The sequence below is a fragment of the Pleurodeles waltl genome, chromosome 9 (genome assembly GCF_031143425.1).
Source record: "Pleurodeles waltl isolate 20211129_DDA chromosome 9, aPleWal1.hap1.20221129, whole genome shotgun sequence".
In the NCBI taxonomy this organism is placed as follows: Eukaryota; Metazoa; Chordata; class Amphibia; order Caudata; family Salamandridae; genus Pleurodeles; species Pleurodeles waltl.
In genome coordinates, this window is record NC_090448.1 from 311,968,818 (window position 1) to 311,992,056 (window position 23,239).

The following is a 23,239-nucleotide window of genomic DNA, read 5'->3' on the forward strand; positions in this document are numbered from 1 at the left end:
AGGAGGAGTTGTAGGTATTCAGTTCTGTTATCAACACCCATGGGGGTGGGCAGGTCGACTACTCCTGCTGCCTGATTTTTTTAGGTTGAGCCTAGGCAGGGCTTGCGCTGTTGTTGATAGTTTGTGGGCTCACATACTGCTAATCTTTTTTAATTGGCTGTTTCCATCGTCGGTCTTTTATTTCGGCTTCCCATTTGCTGATGGCATGCATATATCATGCCTTTTCTAGTTTTTACTCATCCCCCAGTGCAGTGACCACGTAATAGACAAATACGCTGTTCATTGTTACAGCCTGTTTTTTGGACCTACTTTTTTCTTAGTTGTAAAACGTTTCCCACTATTGGTTTGTTTTAACTTCTGTTTTGTATCTTGTAGCTGAGCGCCTCCGTGCAGCTGTGCGTCTGAGCTTCCTCTAGCGTGGCACGGGTCTCTCTTGCCCACCCGGCCCTGCCGGGCTCCCAGCGCCTCTTACGCCCGACTTGAGAGCTCAGTCCGGGGGCACTCGGAGCAGGCAGCATGCGAGGCGAGGGAGCACCGTGCACAGCATGGCTTCCGAACAGCCAGTCCAGCTGCCAACATGGCCAAAGGTGCATTTCCAGTCTTTCTCACTGGTATGTTTCCCTGGGATATTTTGTTTCCATATGAGGCAACGACAGTTGAGAAACATGAAGGGTGAGGCAAATTCCCAACAAGCCGCTCCTGTTCTCGCTCCGCCCTCCCCTTCAGAAGTCGTGGAACTGTTTTAATTGCAGCTCGATTCGCTCCCCTCCCCCGCACGTAGGCTCTTGCACGAAAGGAACCTTCCAACCTGATTTTTTTTTAAGTAGTCTCGTCAGAAAATGCACCTGCTGCTACAGCAGAAATGACACCAGGCCACTACAAACAGTGAGTACAAAAATATACATATACTGCCTTTGTTCATTTTATCAGGCGGCCACAAACTCGGTAAAACGTCATCTGTGTTTACCAGACCAGTGTCCTAAACAAAGTTTCTATAAGCATTATCTTCAATTACAGCCCCGGGTCACTCAGAGCAGGCGACATGCGAAGCTACCAAAGCACATAGGTAAAGGACATTATTTACAAAGGCAATAGCTTTACCTCCGACAAATGCGAGACCTACTGCATTGCAAAAGCTTGTTTTCCTTGTCATGAGGTGGGATCCACCTTAATAGAAATAACTGAGACAAGGACGTAGGGAGAACCGAAACATATGCACCCTCATTGCCTCCCTCTAGAAGCTCAAGTAAGATAGTTTACTTCCACAAGCCCTCTCATTTTGATGACCCATTTTGTTACATTTTACATTTATGGGCAGACATAATGCAAGCATTGATTTAATTGTCTGCAGTGTAAACTCTGATAGCATTGAATTCTGAAATGCTAATATCTTTATTCATTGGACCAAACTGAGGCACATGTGTGTGTGTCAGGCACATGAATGACAGAGAGCAAGTGAGCCAGAGTGTGAGAGAGAGAGGGAGAGAGGGAGAGAGAGATTGACTTTCTCTGTCAGTACTGGAATGGTAGGAGACAAGGCAAAACCGTATATAGGTGGATTTTCAGGTGTATGAAGACCCAGTATCAGAGCAGCAGTGGTATTGCAGGACTATAGAGTTACACAGAAGCATCCTTCAGTATTCACGTATTTGCACAGCAGGGCTGGTCGAAGGTGGGAATGGAGGTTCCTCAATAAAGCTGTGTATTACCTCTACTCAAATATTTTGGATGGGAAATGAGCTGAACAGGTGTGAACTGGAATCAAGAATTCGTATCAGAATCGAGGTGCATACATGGAGTACTTCCATTTGCGTTCATCCAAGAAGGGGTGGAATGCTGCAGAGTATGAATGTTGTGATTTGTAAGAGCTGTGTGGGAGGCCTAGTAAAGGAACAGCATGATGTGCTGTGGGCCCAATATGAAGATATTGGTAGAGCATCCTTTCCAGTTACTATGATGCTACAGGATATAATGAGAAATATACATGTGGACCTAAGTACAGGAATAGAAAGGAATGATGAGGAGGTACGATTGGGGTGCATTGGCAGAGCTCTCAAATCCGAAATGGCAGATGATGCTGCTGGTTAACACCCAGGTGCTTTGAAAGTATTTGTTGTTGCCAGGCCCGAGATGGTGGAGTCCTTGAAGCAGAGCTCTGTGTGGGCCCTAGTGATGTCATAGCAAGTGATGCTATGGGTCATGATTGGAAACAGCTCTATGTGAGTCCAAATCAAATACCACACTGCAGCGTAGAAAAAGTAATGCAAGACTTGTGTTTCCTTGGGTGGGGAAGATGTTCCGCGGGTGGAGTATGGGCGTTCCTATGCATCCATCCATGCATTTTGACACAATCCTACTAAGGTGAGTGAGCCTGGGATCACATCAGAACGATGCACTATCATGACCCAGGTTTAATGAGGAGGAATATATTTGCCCTTGTTACCTCCTTTTTCTATATGTGATGCATTCCGCATCAGACATAGAACAAGGGTAATGCCTTTGAGGTTCGTGTTTGTGGAGGAACGTCCCCTTTCGTGCACAAAAACAATCCTGCTCATGACGCAGTGCGCAGTGCAGGTGGGGAGCAGAAGTGCACCATAGTTGAATAAATATGGCGCGTTTTTGTTCTCACCGTCCGCGCATTGCAGTAACTTTGCTTGCTGCGCTGCGTTGCATGAACCTTAGTAGATCTGCCTGCTGGTGTGTTGGCACGAGCTACTGGTAAGCTCTGCAGCAGGTTAAGATTGAGGTGTTTTGGAAGAGCATGGTTTGAATCCAACTATTTCCATAACGTTATGGCGCTGTGGACGTAACGAGCTGTGTTAACACAGATGACAAGTTTAAATCTAGGTAATTTCGGTATGGGTGTGTGTGGTCGTGAGCACTGGAACAGCGGGTTTTCAGTGCGTATGTGCACCTGTGAGGGTGTCTCAGTAATGAAAGGAAGGGGCGAGGGGTACAGCTCTGAAGAGCATTATCAGGATGGTACATGGGTTTCTGTAACGCAGGCTGTGGCTGAGGTACCTTGGCTGAGATCTGTGATCCCAATGCCGAGACTGCAGGGTCTCAGCACATTGGGTCTGAGGAGGTCCTGAAGAAATCCAGGGGCACTCCCCGGATGAAACACGTGTTGACAAACGAGTGAAAGAAACAAGAATTTTGGACAAACGAGTGAAAGAAACAAGAATTTTGAATTAAATAATTTTGGAGATTGCACATGGGAATTTGTTTGGAAATACCAAGTGGAACTGGAAATGGTTTCCAATTCTGGATCATAGTGTGCTTTTGAAAGTGGGAATTAAACTTATGTGAATATACAGATGGAACATTGGACTGCTAAATTTGATTTGGAATAAACGTTTCTTCTGAACCCAAGAAAGATTTATATTTTGGATGCAACACTAATTCTGTTTTGTTTACAGGTTGATATTGTATGTACTGTTTCATTGTAATTGGTACACATGTGCAATTACTTATTGGTAACATTGGGTCTGAGGAGCCTGGGCCTTTCGGAAGCCAAAACTGAGGCCTTGCTTGGTTTACCGTGAGTAAAAGGACATTTGAAGTCAGGACTGAGGTGCAGTTCTCGAGTTACCTAGTTACCCAAAATCCTTCCGGGACAGTTCTGAGATGTTGTGAGGGCAGTGTTGTTGAAGTGATGAACAGGGTGCACTTACAGCTGAGTTGGACGCTGTAAACAATGAGCGCCACGCTTGTCACGATCAAGCCGACAAGTGCACTGTACAGAACCAGGCGACAGCAGGTGGGCCCGCAGCAAGGCCACTGGAAGCAGTTCACCTCAGTCACAGGCGGCTCGGGGGTGGGAAAGTCCAGGTCCTCATCCGGAAACGTTTTAATGTCCACAGGAATATTGTTGCTGTATGGCGAAGTAGGAGTCCTGGGTGGGGAATCATTCTTTCCTGTGAGAAAAGAGTAAAACACCGTCAGAGGAAGGGAGTTACACAGCTGTCAAGTTTCCCAGGTCCTTGTGTTAGTCCAGTCCTGTTTTTTTTCTTTAGAATTCTAGGTCTTGTAGTCCTAGTTTTATACTGTGCTAAATAGGACTACCCCTTTAACTCATCCAAAACCCCTCCTGCTACTATGATCTCCCTAACCCTTTCCACAGACTCTTCCCTCTTTCATCCCCCCTTTACTCACCCCATGCCTAAATTCTATTACCTTCCTTAAATTCCCAATTAACACTTCTGTATTCATCCCTCCTCCACCCCTCCATTACTCCAGTCATTCCAACTAACAAACTCACATATCCGCAGCTCAAATTAACTCATAATAATACTAAAACTGTACTCATATTTCCCTATACTAATCCACCACGAATTCCTTTTGGGTTCCGGAGTAGCGTGTTACTCGTCGAAAAGCGCTTTGATGCCTCGTTAAGGGGTAGTAAGTGCTATATAAATACTATTACAATTACAAGTTGGCAACTGGTAGCTGTGGGGTTAATATGCAGTGTGCGCATTATCTCTCTCTTGCTCTCTCTCAGGCAGCTAATCCGATGTCACTATGGATGGTGTGATCTGGTTCTATTTTTGTCTTAAGCAATCTAATGCATTGTGTGAGTTGTAGTTCAGGTGTATTTTGTGTTTATTTCTCAGTTTTATAAAGCAACGTAGGCAGCAGTGATCAGAGTTTGAATTAACCCCTTACATGGAAAAGACAAAAAACAACTGAGGCATATAGTCGAAATGATAATGCAAGGGTTCAAACCACTCAATATGGTGCGTAGAGAAAGAGAACAGTGAAATAAAAAGAAGAAAGCAGCAGGCTTAATGTTGCAGAGAAGTGGGAGGAGAGAATAGGAAGAGGTTGAAGGATTAGAATTCAGGGAGAACTGCAAGTGAGGGTGTTTAGGAAAGTGTAAATCATGGGGGAAACTTGAGTAAAGAGTCAGGGTCAAAGTAAAATGGGAGACGAGCGCAAGAGCAGGTAAAAGGGCAAGAGTGTGGTACCATGGAATTCAGGAGAAGAATGTGGTCGATTGTAAATAAAAACCTATGTAGAGAGTAATAAGAGGGAGGACAGCGATAGGATAATTTTGAGGTTTACTTTAATTGATAAAATTAACATCTGAAATGTACTCTGGGTCCTCACTGGTGGTACACAGGCAGGGACAAAACTAAGCAGGTGCAAGAACACAAGTACCTGGGCATGCTGGTGAATAGCCAGGGCTCCTTCAAACCCCACTTGGAGCTTATGCTCTCAATGACGCCCACAAGTGCATCAAAGCAGCCACCGGATCCTCTGCTTTATTACCACTGCTGAAAATAATCCAGGCCAAGCTAATTCCTACCACTGTCTACGGCAGCGAAGTTCTAAGGGGTCCATTTGCATAAAGCCATAATCAAACTTTTCAGGGCTGTCATCTTCAGATCCGCTTCCCTTTGAATTTGGCTTAGTCAAGCAAAGCATTGCAAGGCAGGGAGCTTACATTAAACTTTGCTACAAACTAAAGGTGAAGCGTTAAACTTCCATCTATAGTCTGAAATCAAAGGTAGAGTTCACTCCCCGGCTAGAGATTATCTCACTAACTCCTTGGCGGTACTAGACTTAACAGTACCATCGGAGACCATTGACACCTACTCCCAGACCAAGACCGTGGTCAACAAGCACAGTAAATCTTGTTCGCTGCTTGCGGACAAAACTGCATCTGCACAGACACAACCTGCCTGGCTCACATTGCCATCTTACACCTAGATAATACCCCAGCCATATCTGGGTATAGCCATTAAGCTCTGATGAAAGTAGCATTCATGAGGTTCCAAATGGGCTGCTTGCCCTCACTTCTACATTCACACCCTTCGAAGTGTACCAGCACAACATAGCTCTGCTGGCTTTGCGGAAAATCTTCTGAGACTTGGTCCACCAGATCTGTATTTGCAAAGCTAACGTACATAATCAAAGATCTGTTCTAAGACCAGTCTGTTCCAAAGCAATGGACATGCAGCTTAGCTGCAGATTTACAAGATACTTGATCAGGCTTGACCAGAAAGTTACAAGTGCATCAGAAGTTCTCACCCAGTTATGGGCTACCAGTAGATTATATTTACACTTAAAACCCTCAACACAGAGTAAGTATGGACTAAACAACACGGCTGCCTTTTAATTTTGTAAAGGCAGTCATTAGCCAATGATATACTGCTTTGTTATTGGAAAACTGCAGTATACCAAGATATCACTAAGGTTTAGTGCCTTATAACTTTAAAACAACTTCACAAAATTACATCTCCTACCAAAATGATCATTTATACATCATAAGCTATATAACTGACAATTTTCATTGAAATCCGGTCTGCCATTTTTCCACTACAGCTGAGTACAAAGTCCATGGAAAATGGATTGATGGAAAAATGAGTTTTGGGATGCCCTTTTTTCTTTGCACCCCTTTAACGAACAGCCGCAAAAGTTTGCATCATATATATATTTTTTTTACTACAGAAACCTAAGGTTAAAGAGTTATAGTTACATAGTTACCCTAGTTATAGTTGCCTTAGGGCACAAGTTATATTACTGCAGATAATTGGTGAATTTCTGTGGCTTATTGAGTTTAAAACATGACATTGTCACTGAAATTTTCATCTAACTATACCATCATTTTAACCTTTGTTGTTTTTCTGTGACTGCCTAGGTTTTTTTAATGTAAAGTAATATTTTATCACCATACCTAAAGACATCAGGGATTGGCCGCAGGCCTTGGCCTCTTGCTGGGTCCTATGTCCAAACCATTGTGGGCCACCAACTCCCTGCTGCTAGCCTTTGGCCAGGACCTGGGTTCAACACTCTGTGGGTAGCCAGCCACCCCCTCACACACACCGCAGGGCACGATAGAAGCTGGCAGTTCTTTTTTTGTTATTTAAATAATGGGGAGGAAGGCGCACAGCCTCCCTCCCAAGACCTTTGGGGCCCAAGAACATCCCCCAGGGAGGTTTTATTTAATTAAAGAAAGCGGAATACACAGCTACCATCCCCGAGCCTTTATTGGATTTAATGCTCTATCCCAGGACCTTTTTTAAAATGTTATGGTTAGGCGGTGCAGTGCCTTCTCCCCAAGCCAATAGTGGCCCAGGCCTTTCTTTATTTTAAGGGAAGAGGGGCAAGGAGCCCTACTCCCGCAGGAGAATAGTGGCTCCGGAGACCCATCCGATGGGGCCTAAACATATATTTAAGGGGCAGGGTGCATGTGGCCCGCCTCCCCGAGCCAGTAGTGGCCCCTGGAGCCCATTCCTCTGGGCCCCTATCTTTAATAAAGGGGAGGAGGCATGCAACCCCCTCCATCAGCCAGTGGTGACCCTGAGAACCCCAACCCCTGGGGCCAAAACAAATGATTGAAGGCAGGGAGATGCCTATTGGGTCCCGTTCTCTGAACCATTGTGGGCCCCAGAGACTATCATACTCCAGGGCCTTTATACTTTTTAACATGGAGGGGGGGCACACTGCCCCTTCCGTGAGCCACTAGGGGCTCTGGGGAACCTATCCCTCTGGGCCTTCTTGTTTTAAAATAAAGGGCAGGGGGCGTGCACCCCCCTCCCTCAATCTAGACTGGCCCAGCAGACCCCATCCTACAGGGTTTTTGTTTTTCCAGTATTGGTGTCATGGTACCCCAGGGGGACTGACTAAACATTTTGTTGGGGTACACTAAACAGTATGTTGGAGCACACCAAACAGTATGTCGGTGTAGTGGGTGCTGCAGGAGCTGGCAATGCTCCTGTATGGCAGGAGCAGCTGCTTTTGCTTGCTCTCGCTGGGGGTGAAAGCACATTTGCTTTCCATGCTGCATGCCCACTTCCACTTTCTTTTTCATGGCGGTGTGGCCCTTGGCTGCCATTTCCTGTTTTAAAAATAATTTTGGCTCGGTGGGTCCCTTTGAGACAGCCCCCACAGGATGTATGGGGGTTGGGTATGCCTACCTTGCCTCTTTATATTATTTTTTACAATTAAACTCAGGACAGAGGACTAAGGGCCTTATTCTGAGTCTGGCGGTCACTAGACCGCAAGATTTGCAGATGGCGTTCAGACTGCCGCCAATGCGGCGGTCCCACTGCCACATTACAACCCTGGTGGTCGGGCCACCAGGGAACCACCACCTCAGGAAGGATCGGAAATCCCGGTGGTCTGGAGATGGCAGTGGTCCTAATCCACCAGGGCAGCGCTGTAAGCAGCGCTGCCCTGGGCATTATGACCCCCTTCTCTGTCAGCGGTTTTATGTCGGTACCGCTGCCATGGAAATGCTGGTGGAGAATGGGTGAAGGGGGCCCCAGGAGGGCCCCTGCATGCCCATGCACTTGGCATGAGCAGTGCCGGGGCCCCCGGGCCAACACCATCGCAATGTTCGCTGTCTGCTTTGCAGACAGCGAACTTTGCGATGATGCTGGTGCACCCTGAGCTCTACAGCATTGCCTCCGCCTCGATTACGAGCCGGAGACAATGCTGTAGGCGGTTTCCTTCTAACTCAGGTTTCCACCCCCTGACATAGTGGGAAACTCTTAATGGGGCTGGCGGGAAGGCAGCCTGTATGGCGGCAACCTTCCTGATGGAAGTTTAGCGGATGGTGTAGTAAACCATCCGCCAAACTCATAATCAGCCCCTAAGTCTCTAAGGCCTGTAACAGCAGTCTGCAATGTTTTTCTTCATGTTGCAGGTTGCCAATCAGAGCACTCACTCCCAATGGGCCCTATCTCCCATGGGAGCGAATTGGGCACAAAGGGAAAAATCAGAACGCTCTATTTAGTAAAGTGCTCTTGAGGGATGCTTCTAAGAGATTTTCAAACCCAACCGTATAGAAATACAAATATATTTACCATCTACAAAACTACTCAACAGATTTACACCAAATCACAAAAGCACGCTTTCTGGACCAAGGCCTAGCTTCCTGCCAAATTTGGTGTAATTCTGTTCAGCAGTTTTTGAGGTAGCACTGTTCAAAAAAAGTTTATGGAAAATGTATGGGGATTTTGCATTTTGGGACTGCCTCTTTTTCTCTGCCCCGCTTGAGGGATCAGTCTGAAACATTCCAAAAGTAAACTAGGCGAAAAAGGGCACTTTTTTTGGAAAGTGTTGTGAAGATTTGTCAAACAGCACCAAACTTATTAGCAAACCAAAAAAGGCATGTCCTATGGAATATATATAGAGAGAGAAAGAGAAGGGAGGAAGAGGGGGAGAGATGGACAGGGCAAGATCCAAAGCAATGGATCGCTGGGTGGCATCTATTTGATTATATTTCACTTCACTGCGCAGATTCAACACATTGTGCTCAGGTCTTGTTATTTAATGTAGCACAGTAGGTGACAACAATTTGTTATGAAAATTGTATATTAACCAATGCACTGCTACCATCCAAAATATAAGCTTAAAAGAAACGCCAAACCCCTTATTTTGGGCTTCTTTCACCCAAGGGCATCACAGTGAATGACACACACCACCTTTAAGGGTACAGCTAGAGTTGGCAAACATAGATGAAAGGGTGGCAGTTCAATTGTCTTATCCTGAAGAAGCCCATTTAAGAGCTGAAACATGTCAGCATAGTTGTTAAGTGTAACTACTGATCTACATGTTTTCGAGGTCTATCAGACTTTTGGCAGAAAATGAGACATTTTAGCATTTTAGTCATCCCCTAACCCCTATTCACTTTTCAGAACCCCCTTTTACTCACATACTGTTCTGCATCCTTAAAACAACAATACTAATGCACATGTATGGAGAATTCATTACTGTTTCAGTAATAAAATAATAAGAATGTGTTACAGGTATACCTTCTGCTCCCTTGGGCGCCTCCAAGTTGGTTGATGTCAAATGGATATCACTAATGGATTCAACTGTGTGTAGATTGACTTCCAAAGCCTCAATCTCATTGGAGCCTATTGCAGCCTCTTCACATAAGGCAGCCTCCTCCGACATTATGCCTGCAACAAGAAATAATTAGCACAGATACTATCAATAAATAATTTAATCAGCAATTTGTTTTCTCTACAGGTTACAGTTGGAGGGGGGGTTTACATGCATTGTTACTGTTCTCGTTTTACCTCTTATACAATTAAAAAAAATAATGGATCCACCCTGCCTCTATTATGTGTTTGGACTAAAATCTACTTTGGCTAGTGGGGTACAGATTGAAAATGGGGAAAATACAACTGGAGTCCAGAGTGGGGACACTAATTAAAATAATAATATTCTATTTTTTCAGAGGCTTCTCATGATCAAAGTCGGAATATCACAGTATTTTCACTTCTCAAAATTACTGATATCATTGGTATTGATAATTAAAAAAACTAGAATACTACATTCCTAGAATTTCATACTTTCAGTTTCTATTTGTTGTCAAATCAGTGATTTGTAGTGTTTTTGGAGAAAAAAACTGTGTATATCAGTATTTACAATTTTTGTACCTAGAAAATAATCATGACAATTATATTTTTTTTAGTGCTTACGCAAACTTTTTTCTTTTAAATCATTCAATTCTTCGTCCATTTCCATTGTCAGTTCCTCCCTCATTATTTCATACCGCTTGGTTTCTTCCTTCTGCTTTTTCCTTCTTTCGTGTCATATTTTGTAATTTCTCTCACCCCCGTGTCTAACTCATTTTCCAGTGCTCAAACTATCCTCCATCAGCCACCAGCCTCACCTGATGTCGAGGCTGTACTGGGCCGGGGACATTTCTGCAGTTCTATAACATTTGTACCAAATACAAGGTAATGGTAGGCATCTATTGCACTGTCCTGCTGCCCTTTCCTTCACCCAAATGGCACTGGTGGCCTAAATGAACTCTTCTAACTGGGCCAGAAGGAATATCTATTGGTGGGGTCAGTTCTCCTTTACTGCAAGTATGTGCCCCGTTTCCCATTTCTTTCGCTCAAGATATTAAGAAAGGGTTAGGTAATACATGAATTATTACTGTCTTCCTGCTCTCTCTGGTAACAGGTGAGATGCCTGCTATGGACTGTGCATACTTTTATTCTATGTCCTTTTGTTACAGCCATTTGGGATGCAGTATGAAAAACAACTGAGGTAGTAGTAAAGAAAACTCATGACCTGGACGAGCTCTATAGTCTATAGTCCTTTGATTGTGTAGGTCGCATTGTGAATGAACTTAAACTAGTGCACTACAGGTGGTGAACTATTTGATGTAGGAAGATCCCCAAAGCAAGGTCTGTGTACTTTCCAGAACCTTTTCTTTCCTTGTTCTCGTGATCATTTTACCTTGCTGGTCCATAGCAGGGGAATCTTATTTTATTTTACAGGCAGCACCAGGACTGCTGTGCATTGATTTCTGTGACACATGTGGGCCTGTGTTTATTTGATCCAGACTGGGAATGATCTGCACTTCCTGGGCATGTGTGTGAGCTTTGCACGCCACTTTGCTTTTGTGTTTTGTGCAGCAGTTGTTCCTTATGCATGGTTCTCTTGCTTTTTTCATTATTTCTATAAAAAATAACCTCAGCTCAGTATGAGGAAACAGCCTTTACAGGGTAGTATATACCATGCATGACTGCTGGATCTGCTCCTTGTATTGTATTGTATTGGTTTATTTATAAAGCGCATTACGGCAAGATGCATCGAAGCGCTAATCTGAATGAGAACACAGGGAAAAGCACAAGCTACCGACCGAAAACACCTATTGAGAGAAGAGCCAAGTTTTCAGGCTTTTCCTAAAGGTGGAGTGAGTAGCAGTTTGTCGGAGCGCAAAAGGCAGGGAGTTCCAAAGCCTTGCAGCTTCCACCGTAAAAGCACGGTCTCCCCACCTAGCCTTATTGCAGCGAGGAACCGCGATCATATATTTAGAAGAAGATCTCAAGTTTCGAGTCGGTTGGTAATTGTTAATGGATAGAACACAGGCTGTAAGCCTGGCACCTTACTCTTCAGAAGCCGGGAAATTCTCAGTGGAGTGCCTTATGGGTCATTGCTCAGCCCCACCTCTTCAACACACACATGATCGCTCTGTCCAATGTCATCCATGCACACAATCTCAACACACTCTCCTGCACCAATTACATGCAACTCATACTCTCCCATGACCCTCAACACTAGAAACAAGTTCATTGTCTACATGACCGAAGTTGCTAACAGGATGAAAGCCAACTGTCTCAAGCTCAACACCCTCAAGACAGAAAAAGTGATCTTTGGCAAGAACAACTCACCATGGGGCTCCAACTGGTGGTCGGCTGACCTTTGACCCACACCCAGCACCCGACCCAGGAATCAGAATCGACAATGAAATGGGCATGACTGCACAAGTCAGCACCATCACTGAACCCCGTTTCCTCACCCTGAAGATGCTGACGAAGATCTTTAAATGGCTCCCAAGCAACACCAAAAAACTGTCACTCACGCCCGGGTCCCCAGCAAGTTGTACTTTAGGAACACCCTCTAGGCCGGGGGTTACTAAGCGACTCACCAGAAGTCTATAAACCATCCAGAACTCAGCAGCTAGACTTATCCTGAACCTCCCACACATAACTCACATCAGAGCACACCTTAGGGAGCTCCACTGGCTCCTGATACTCAAACGCGCTCATTTCAAATCACTCAAACACACATTCAAGGCAGTACACAACATAGGCCCCACCTACCTGAACAGTTGCATCTCCTTTCGCTAACCAACCAGACAACTCCTCTCAGCAGGACTCCTACTCTCACGCATCCCAAGCACACACAGAACCAGATCAGGAGTATGGGTGTTCTCTTATCTCTCTTAAAGAGTGGAAAAAACTCTCACTCCACATAAGAGCCTCATCCTCTCTTCTTGACTTCCACAAGAAGCTGAAAACCTGGATTAAATTAACTAAGCTTCCATAGGCAGGGCTAGACACACACACCTGCTAAGTGCAAGGATACCCTCGCAGTGCGTTTTACAAATTAATATAACATAACATAACATGAACTTTACCGAACAGTCTTTACATGCAGGTAAGTACCCCACATGTACGTACTTATTATAGGTTTTAACCTTCACCACACATCCTTTCCATGCAGTACTTTACCAAATAAGTAAGCATTTTTTAAAGCATCATTTTGTTAATGTTATTTAAAAAAAATAGGTAAAGGTGTCGGTTGAGATAAAAGGAGGTAGAGATGATTTTAGGGTTAAGGGCTGGGTAGCAGTAAAGGTAGGCGAGAGTGATTTCAGGGTGTGAGGATGGGGAGAGGTAAAGAGACAATTGGGTACCCACTTTTAATTTAAAAAATGCTGTCATCTGGTATGGGTGCTTGTGGGGAGCCAGCAGTGCCTGTGGGAGCCTTTGGGCTCCCCCTGCAGCACCAAATGATTTTAGGATATGTGAATCCCTGTTTGGCCACGGGTGCACAAGGGGGACCTACTTTTATTGAAAAAGCCAGCATTGGCTGCAGGGGCCTTGGGCTACGCCTGCGAACCCCAAATTATAAAAAAATAAATAGAAAGTGTAGGTGCCCCGAGTGGGCACGAGATGCCTAAAAAATGAAAACAAAAAGCCTAAAAAATGCTGCCATCATGCCCTAGGGCTTTTTAAAGTTATTTGTTCCTGTTTTCTTCCTACAGAGGCACAGGCAATACCAAGAAATGTTTTTGAATGTTGCGGACTGCAGGGAGAGCAGCAGTCCTCCTAGTAACATTAAAAAACACAGTAAGTCACCTGGGCCATTAAATCCATGACCCCAGGAGAGTTTACCATAGGTTTTTAGGCACTCTGAGCTGGAGTTATATGCTTCTCAGTTGGAGTGCAGTGCCCTCTTGTGGTTGGTTCTATGGCTGCACTTTTGTGCTTGAAAGATGTTAAAAAAATGATCAAAAACATGTTTTTTTTCCCCCCTCAAAAATGCTTTATTGAAAATAACCTAAGATAATGACTATTATTGACCATTAGAATGTGTGAATTTATTAACTATATATTTGATTATAGTTATTGGTGACTTTTTGACAAAATCAATAGATCTGCTTTATATCTGTTGATAGTCATGCCCTAGGCTAACTATAACTCGTGCCCTTGCCATGCACAGTTTTCTCATCATTAAAATTACTACAAATGTTATAGTGACATTATCAATAGGGTTATAAAAGATTACATGAGTGCTGTAATATCTGGGGTAATTAACAGTGCATGGCGAGGGTGTGAGTTACCTTAGGGCACAAGTTATATTTACTTGAAATAACTCTAACTATACAAGTTGAATTTGTATGTTTTTGTAGGTTAACAAAGTGAGCCTAACTATAAGGTCCGTGTAACTTTTTTTTTTTTTTCATTGAATTTCTATGGTTTTGTTAATGTAAAGTAATTTTAATCACTATACATTAATCCAACCATCACCGCGCACGGCCTTCAGCTGTGCACAGTGGGGGTTGGTTGAAGGGCCTCTAGCCAACCCCATATAACCACCCAACACCTCGGCTGTGTAGTGGGGTTGGCCACAGTGCCTGGCCTATAACCACCCAACCCCCGCCATGCACTGCCTTCAGCTGTGACCGGCGGGGGGGGGGGGGTTGGCCTTGCAGCCAGAACCTTCGGCCAGCCTCCTTTAACCACACCAACCCCTTTAGCCGTTTGCAGCGGAGGTTGGCTGCAGGGCCTGGCCTGCAATTAGGCCCTGCAGCCAACCCCCTAAAAGCACTCAAACCCACGCCACACACGGCCTTCGGGCAGGTCCTGCGGACAACCCCCTTTAAGCTCACTACCCTGCTCTATGGACGGCTGAAGGGTCTTGGAGCTTAAAGAGGGCAACGTTAACTATATATATTTAGGGAGCCACACAGGGACTACCTAATAAAAATTGTTTGGGGGAGCCACACAGACCCCCCTCGGGCCCAAGGACCACCACCTCCCTCGGGCAATATTAAATAAATATATGGGGGGCCTCACAGATCCTCCCCCAAACCCCGGGGAACACCACCTCCCAGGAGCTACATAATAAAAAAACTAAGGGTGGGACCGCGAAGGAGCACAGGAGATAGAAAATGCATGGGGAAAATGCATTTTGGGACCCCTTCCTTTTTCTCGGCCCGCTTGGCAGATCACCCTGGAACTTACCAGTCAGCAGCTTAATTGACTGTTGTATAAGTTTTGAAGATTTGACCAGCGGTGCCAAAGTTATTAGCAAAACGAAAGAAACACTTTTCCTACATACATATATATATATATATATATATATATATATATATATATATATATATAGAGAGAGAGAGAGAGAGGAAATAGAATTTTAAAAACCTCGAAATTCACTTAAAAAGACAAAGAGTACAGGGGTGTTATAGTTAGGTTCACATTTTAAACATACAAAACCATACAAATTCACCTGTTATAGTTAGAGTTATCTCAAGTAACTATAACTCGTGCCCTAAGGTACGTTTAAAGTTTTTGCCTAACTATAATGCCCCTGTAACCTTTTGTTTTTTTCAGTTAATTTCTTTGGGTTTCTTAACATATAATAATTTTCATGACTATACATTAATCAACCCACGCTGTGCACGACCTTCGGCCGTGCAAGGTGGCAGTGGCAGCAGGGCCTGCGGCCAGGCCCTGAGGCCAACCCCTATAGGCACCCACCAATGCGCCATGCACGCCCTTCGGCTGTGCACAGTGGGGATTGCCTGCAAGACCTGGCCTGTGGCCAGACCCTGCCGACAAATCCCCTAACCACCCAACACCACGTAGCGCATGGCCTTTTAGCTGTGCACGGTGGGACTTGGCCATGTGCGGCAGGAGTTTGCCGCATCCTGTCTCTGTGGGTGTGAGGATAGGTGTGAGAGGGTGTATCTGGGGGTGAGAGTGACTGTGAGAGTTTCTGTCTCAGTGTGAGAGTGGCTGTGTCAGTGTCTGTGTGGGTCTGTGTGTGGGTGCATGAGGGTTTCAGTGGGTCTGTGAGGGGGTGTGTAAGTCTGAGTGGGTCTGTGAGTAGGTGCATGAGTGTCTGAGTGGGTCTGTGAGTGGGTGGGTGATGGTCTGAGTGGGGCTGTGAGTGAGTGCACGAGGTTGGAGTGGGTCGATGAGTGGGTGCATGAGTGGAAAAAAGAGACTGTAAAAGGGAAATTGAGTGAGAGAGAGAGAGAAGGAGAGGGAGAGTTGTTTTAGGCTTTGATTAACAATCTACATAGAATGGACAAACTGAAAAGAAAAAAGTATTTGCCAATTAAAAAGAGTGAGGTCACCTTTCAGTATGATCCTTAAACTTTTGAAGTTTAAAAGAAATTAAAGAAGAAAAATTACCATGGACACACCTGGAGTAGAACCCTCAACTTTCAGTGCAAGGGTCTGTGACCTTTACCTTTAGGCCATAGGCGACTTCTAAGTGTGATGCTCTCTCTCTTCCATCCCATTGTGGGATGGAAGAGAGCCAGAGAGTGACAGGACCGCAGAGGGAGCCTCAAGGCCCACGCTGTCCTAGCCGGCTCCCCAAGTCCTGTGGGAGCCGGCATTGCTCTCCAAAGCAGGGAGCTGCTTGAAATTGCAGCTCCCTGCTTGTGGAAGCAATGTTTTCAACTGTTTCCCTGAACACATATGGGCGTGCAGGGAAACAGATGAAAACTCCACTTTCTGCCAACTGGAGCTGCTTGACAGCTCCCGCTGGTAGAAAGCAGACTTGGCTTGCTTTTGCTTGGTGGGAGCTGTCGAAGCAAACAGCAAACACCTATGTACTGGGTGTGGGCACCCCGGAACTTAGCAGGAGCCAGCCCTGGGGGGGTGGCTGTCCCCAGGCCATTATTGGCTCCAAAAGGGGGGCCGCATAGCCCCTCTCCAACGAGCATTGCCCCAGGAAGGTGGTGGTCCCCGGGGCTCAAAGGTCCGCAACAGCCCCTCTTCACTCTTTTATTGTAGCCTGGGGAGGTGGTGGTCCCTAAGGCTGCGCGGGGCTGTGCGCCCCCGACTTCTTATGAGTTTTAAGCCCCAGGGAGGTGGCAAGGTGGGAAGGTGGTGGTCCCCAGGACTGCGGGGGCCACGTGCCCCCCACCAATTCTTATTAGTTTAAAGTCCTGGGGAGGTGGCGGTCTTCCAGGGCTGTGGGGTGACTGAGCGGCCCCCTGCCTTATATTTATTTAAAGTCCTAGGAAGGTGGCGGTCCCCAGGGCTGTGGGGGGGGGCATGCAGCCCCCACCTTATATTTATCTAAAGCCCCAGGGAGGTGGCGGTCCCCGGGGCTGCAGGGGGCCAAGGGCCACCCACATTATAGTTGTTTAGCACTCTGGGGAGGTATGGGTCTTCAGGGCTGCGGGGGTGGGGGGGTGGGTGGCTCCCGTCTTACATTTGCGTAATGCCCTGGGGAGGTGGCAGTCCCTTGGGTTGCCGGGGGCCTCATATTTGTTCAACACATAATTCCAATAAGCATATTTGTTTACTGCCCTAGGGAAGTGGCAGTCCTGGGGTTGTTGCTGGGCCTTATATTTGTTCAACACCTCGGGGAGGTGGCAGTCCCTGGGGCTGCAGGGGTCCTGGTGCTCCACTCATGCAAAATTTTAATTGCCTGGGTCCTGGCCCATCCGGAGGCTGTTTACAAAACAAGCGCAGGAGCATGCTCTTGTTTTTTTTGTTTATTTTTTTGGCAGATCTGTGCCAAAAATGTTTTTAAAAATGCATTTTAAGTCCTGAGGGGTTCCTTTGGGACCCCAGCACCAGAGATAAGGTGTCAGAGTAACTCTACCCTGGCCCCTTTTCTTATTTTTTTAACTTTTTTTCCTGGAACTCGGCTGAAGCCGAGTCTCAGCCAATCAGATTCAGCAGGAGATCGGGGGAGTTTGTGAAGCCTTCACATCCCTATAGATGCACATTTGTTTTTTATTTACTAACTAAAAAACTACTGAACGGGTTTACTTCAAATAACAAAAAGGTTGCTTTCTGGACCAAGAGCTACCTTTCTGCCACATTTGGTGTAATTCCATTAAGTGGTTCGGACGCTATCGCTGTTCAAAATCCCTATGGAAAAATAAATGGAGAAGAAGTGTTTTGGGACCCACCCTTTCTCTCGCCTCCGCTTGACCGATCACCCCAAAACTTTCCAGACAGCAGCTCAAGTGAGTGTCGAATATTTTTGGAAAATTTTGTGAAGATTCATCAACTGGCGCCAAAGGTATGGGCAAGTAAAAAAAATGCTTTTTCTATAGAAAGTAGGTCCTAACTATAACTACCTAGTGGTGACTGCCACTAAGTTATATTAGTCACCTAGTAGGTAATCCTCAGTTCAGCTGCTGACTTGAAAGTTTCTGGGTGATCTGCCAAGTGGGGGCTGAGCAAAATAGGTGGGGGGGTCTCACACTGCTTGTCTTTAGACAAGCCTACAGCCTGAATTGCTCAACAGAATTACATCAAATTTGGCAGGAAGCTAGATCTTGGTGCGCAGATTGTGCTTTTTCTGATTTGGTGTAAATCCACCCAGTAGTTTCTGAGATATTAATGGTTAAAAATATGGATAACTAGATACACTGTCCCAGTGCTGATATTTAGTTGGCTGCCAGCACTTCAATTAGGAAGCGTTAGCAGCCATTTTGCTCCAGCTGAATCCCAAAGAAAAAAAACAAAAAGAAAAGAAAAGGGGCCAGGGTAGGAATACCCAGAGCCCCTAGCCTTGGTCCACGGGTCCCCCTGGAACACTCCTAGGGCTAAAAAGTACTTTTTGTTCTTTGTTTGATCCACCTGCAGATCTTTCAGAGATTTTTTTTTAAAAAGCACAGTCTCCTGCACTCCTAATTTATTTTGCCCCGGGTGGGTCACATCCCAGGGGCATTTAAAAATAGGAGGGGGTGCATGGGGCACCACACCTAGGGCTATTAGAAGCCCCAAAGACCACCACCTATCTACGGCCATGTCTAATAACTACGTGGGGTGCTGCACGGCCCACTGTGCCCCGCGGACCACCACCTACCCCGTGGCTACCTATTAAAAAAATAAAAGTGGGGTCCTGTGGACCCCCCCCGTGGACCACTACCTCCCCATGGCTATGTCTAATAACTTTGCAGGGGGCCACGCTGTTCACCCTTGCCACAGCGACCACCACCTCCTCGGAGCTATATCATTTAAAAAAAGGACGGTCCTGTGGAGCAGGTCGCTGCATGCAGGAGCAATGCCAGCTCACCAAGAGACAAGAGACGGCTAGGTCCGAGAGGGTCTTCAGGCTCCCCCTGCAGTCCCCATATGGTTATACTGGTTGCCCTGGTCACCCAGGAACACATGGCCGGGTGGTGGGGGGATGGGGTCCCCAGGGCTCAAATTGGCCTATGGAGGGGGTGACGTGGCACCACTCCCTTTTTAAAAAAGTATTTGGCCCTGGGAGTAAAATATTTTTAAATAGCCCCGGGGAGGTGAAGGTCCCCAAGGCCTGGGGGCGTTCTGCCAACTCCTCCACATAGTTTCAAAATGTAGCCCTGTGGAGGTGGTGGTCCCCGGGGCCTAGTGGGGGGCTGTGCGCCCCCCCATATATTTTTTCGGGTCGAGCCTGCGTTGCATGCGCTCGCGCATGCGTATCGCAGTGAGACTCTTTAGTGTTCAGAAAAGGGCTCGGAGCCCTGTCAACTTCATGTTAGTGTTTTTTATTGGTTCGTGGGCTTGCCTAATAAAATCTGCTTGCTTTCATTAGTCGAAGGCACGCATACGTCATGCCTTTTCCGGTGGCTAGCCCTCCTCGAGCGCAGCGACCAAGTACAGAAAACATGCGAGGCTCGCTGTTTTCCATCGGGCACGTGGACTTCTTTTTCTCTAATTTACGAGCGCGATCTAGCTTGGCAGAAGTCGAGCGCTTTACATAGTTAATTGCACTTTTTCGGGTTACTTATATAAATGCACTTTTGCCCGATAGGTGAAAAGTCGGGTTAGGAGTTTACAACGCTATCAGCTCTAATATGAGCAAACGCGAGACCCGTTGCATTGCAAATGCTTGTTTATGTTGTCCCAGAAAAGTGATGGTCCTCAAGACCTGGGGGGGGGGGGCAGCGTGGCCCTCCTAAACTTTTTTTATTATGTAGCCCCGGAGAGGAGGTGGTCCGTTCGACCCCCCCCCATATATTTATTTAATGTTGCCCGGGAAGGTGGTGGTCCCGGGGGCCCGAGGTGGGGTTGATGTGGCCCCCCCAACCATTTTTATTATGTAGCCCAGGGGAAGTGGTGTTCCCATACACATATACATATATACACAGATAGATAGATAGATAGATAGATAGATAGATAGATAGATAGATAGATAGATAGATTTGTCCGACTGTGCTCTTTTTTTGAGTAATTGTGCATAGAATAGACCATAAAATCTTAAATCCTAATTCATTAGATATACAGGTCTACATTATGGCATTTCATGACAGTACTCTTGAATACTCTTCAATATAGAGTAGAAGAATATTGTGGTTCACTTATATCGTAGACAAAACATTGAGGGACCAAATATCGAAATTTGAGTGAAAAGAGAGAAGTATAGATTTACAATTGTTAACTTCACATCTATGTACCTTTAAGATATATATCGTCAAGGTACATATATGTGGAGTTCGGTAAAGAAAGTCTATACATACCTTTCGAAATGTTGTCCCCGCCATTAGTGTCTCACAACATCCTGGACTCGGTTTGCAGGAACCACACCCATTATAGACAGTCAATGGGGCTCCTGATGTAACAGGTCACAAGAGCATTTATAGTGTTCATTGTTGAATCCTATGTTACTCTTCTACAATAAACTGTAACATTATAAAGTCTATGTCAATAAGTATTTTCTAAGAAACGTGCACTATGTGTGTTTTTACAACCTTTGTGGCGCGCTCTGCCCTCCACCCTCCAAATGGGCCTGCTTGACCCTGTAATAAAACGCAAAATACACAAATACATCGGAACTGGCCATTCAGAACTTACGTCAAAACAATTATCACGTAAATTGTTTCCAAAATAACTTTACTCTTGCGATCGCAGTTCACACATATTCAGTTGCCGCATGATATTAAACCATTATTGTTCTCTCTCTCTTGTTAAGACTCTTCCTGTGCGCTCTTCACGTGCGTAGATTTATTGTGTTGTATTGTAATATTTTTACAGCGCTTATTGCCTCAAATGTGGTGCTGAACACACGTGTTAGCACACTATGTCGGGTGGGTGTGGTGTGAAGTGTGTCCTCCTCGCTCGAGCCCATGTTGTTCGTGACGACCACAGAGCTGGGGTTGTCGCGAACCAATTATTTTATGTGTCAAATATGTAAATAAAGCATAATATCTCCTCTATCCGGGTCTGTCAAATTTGGTTACCCAAACTTTGGGTGCATGTGCATTCCCACTGCCCTGTAGGGTAGCTGTTCGGCCGGCTTTTTTTAAGATGATGTGGTTGGCGCCAACAGACATCCATCTTTCCAAGGCATCTCCTGTATCTCCAGATTTCTAGGCATCTGGACATTCTCCATACAGAGACCACCCTGCGCCCCCGCCCCCCCACACACACACCCACAATTAATACTCACTGTTGCTATGGGTAAGGTCTACACCCTCGAGGTCTTCAGATGTACAGGGTATTGAAGATGGCCCCAGTTCGGTGGTCTCCAGTGTGAAAGGCCCTTAGAAAAAAATAGAGTCAATGCTTCTGGGGAAATGTCAAGAAAAAGATAAGAGTCGATGCTTCTGGGGAAATGTCCGGAAATGTCCAGAAAAAGTTAAGAGTCGATGCTTCTGGGGAAATGTCCAGAAAAAGATAAGAGTCGATGCTTCTGGGGAAATGTCTGTAGCAGGCGAACTGAAATCACGAGACAGAGCTGCAAACTGTGATGTGGTAACCACGCCCCTCAAGTGCTGTCAGCCTCAGGGTTCTGCGAGAGCAAACACCGAAATGGGGACCTCACACCACAGCATTCCGGTGCTATGAGCATTGTGGTGTTATATAGTAGCAAACGTCTTAAATGAATTTCACCGCTCACTGTCCGTAAAACTTGTGAGGCTGGTGTGTGCAATTCTTCTAAGCTTGCAAACTGTAGAACAGGAAGTCTTCAAATGCAGCGAACATGGGGGTGATTTAGTGTCAAACCACAAAAAGAATGGCACCCACAACCGTCATTTGCGCAGAACCAGGGGGCTCTCTAGTGCCACCCCCAGCCTCAACCTCCCCTTCTTCAGTCTTCAGTGGACGAACCCGTGGCAAGCCTCAAGTGCGGTCCAACACCGCGTCGTGGTTCAGTCGGAGCTGGCTCCAAAATATGGCCAGGGCCGACAGCAGTGCGAGGAGGGCGGGTTAAAAATAGCACGGAGGGCCCGCAGAGAGCCTGCCCGCTGGGAAGGCACCAGGGCCGGGAGGATCACGTCTATATTTGGGGAATGCTTCAGAGGAGCAGACGGTTAAGAAAAGAGAAGAGGGGGGTAGCAAATTAGCCAGACACGTTCTCAGCTCCGGGATGGGGGGAGTGGGGGGCCAGTGCCTTAAAACAAGAGGGAAGGGGGCGAGAACCAGTCTTTAGTGTTTTTTTCCGTAATAATATAATAACAACAACATTGTGCACAATGAACAAGAGTTATAGTGCATTGAACCTGTGTGTGGTAAATTGCAGGAAATTGTTTATTTTAAATAGACGGACACCTGTCGTTTTTATTACCCCCAGCTGCCCTCTATTGGAACAACATAACATCAATACTTAGAAATTTTCACTTTATAATTCAAAACTTCTAAAACTGCAATTCTCAAAGAAAAAAACGATATACTCATTAATACGAAGTGGTATAACGCAGATAATGCTTAAAAATAAAAGTATACATCGTGACTAGAAATGGAGAACTGTTGTGGCAACTGACAGACAGCAGAAGGAGGACTATTCTAACAAGGAAGGGAGAGAGCAAAGCTTTGGCAAAGCCAATAGGTCTCGCCTATGCAAGAGCTATTGGATTTGCCAATATGTTTTTTCGATGTTGCACTCCATCGTGGCTGCTGTCCAGCATGGCCAAAAATTAGTGGGGTAAAGGCGAGTAGCGTGGACTTGAGTGAAGTGGTGTCACGGAGTGATGTGGAGTGTCACTGAGTGAGCAAAGTGTTGCAGAGTGGATGGGTGTAGAATGGACTAGAGTTGAGTAGCTTAGAGTGTCAGAGTGGAGTAGAATGTCATGGAATGACGTAGAGCAGAGTTGAGTGGTGACATAGAAGGTGTTGTGTAGAATGGAGCAGTGTTGAGGAGTCGCATAGAGCAGAGTAGATTGTCGTAGAGTGGAGCAGCATAGAGTGGAATATCATAGAGTGTAGTGTCATAGAGTGGAGGGTCATAGAGTGGCCTAGAGTGAAGTGACATAAAGTACAGTGATGTAGAGTAGTTTGGCGTAGAGTGC

General features: G+C 45.8%; 1 protein-coding gene across 1 annotated transcript in view; it reads right to left on the reverse strand.

Moving 5' to 3' along the window:
- The window catches only part of LSMEM2 (leucine rich single-pass membrane protein 2), a 36,242-nt gene extending 14,123 nt beyond the window's left edge, over positions 1 to 22,119 (reverse strand). The window contains exons 1-3 of the mRNA XM_069206813.1: positions 21,400 to 22,119; positions 9,768 to 9,917; positions 3,678 to 3,920 (exon numbers count right to left, since the gene is read on the reverse strand). Coding sequence (XP_069062914.1) covers positions 3,678 to 3,920; positions 9,768 to 9,912 — 388 coding nt within the window. The 5' untranslated portion in view covers positions 9,913 to 9,917; positions 21,400 to 22,119. The remainder of the gene's footprint in view (positions 1 to 3,677; positions 3,921 to 9,767; positions 9,918 to 21,399) is intronic.
- Between the last annotated feature and the right edge of the window lie 1,120 nt (positions 22,120 to 23,239).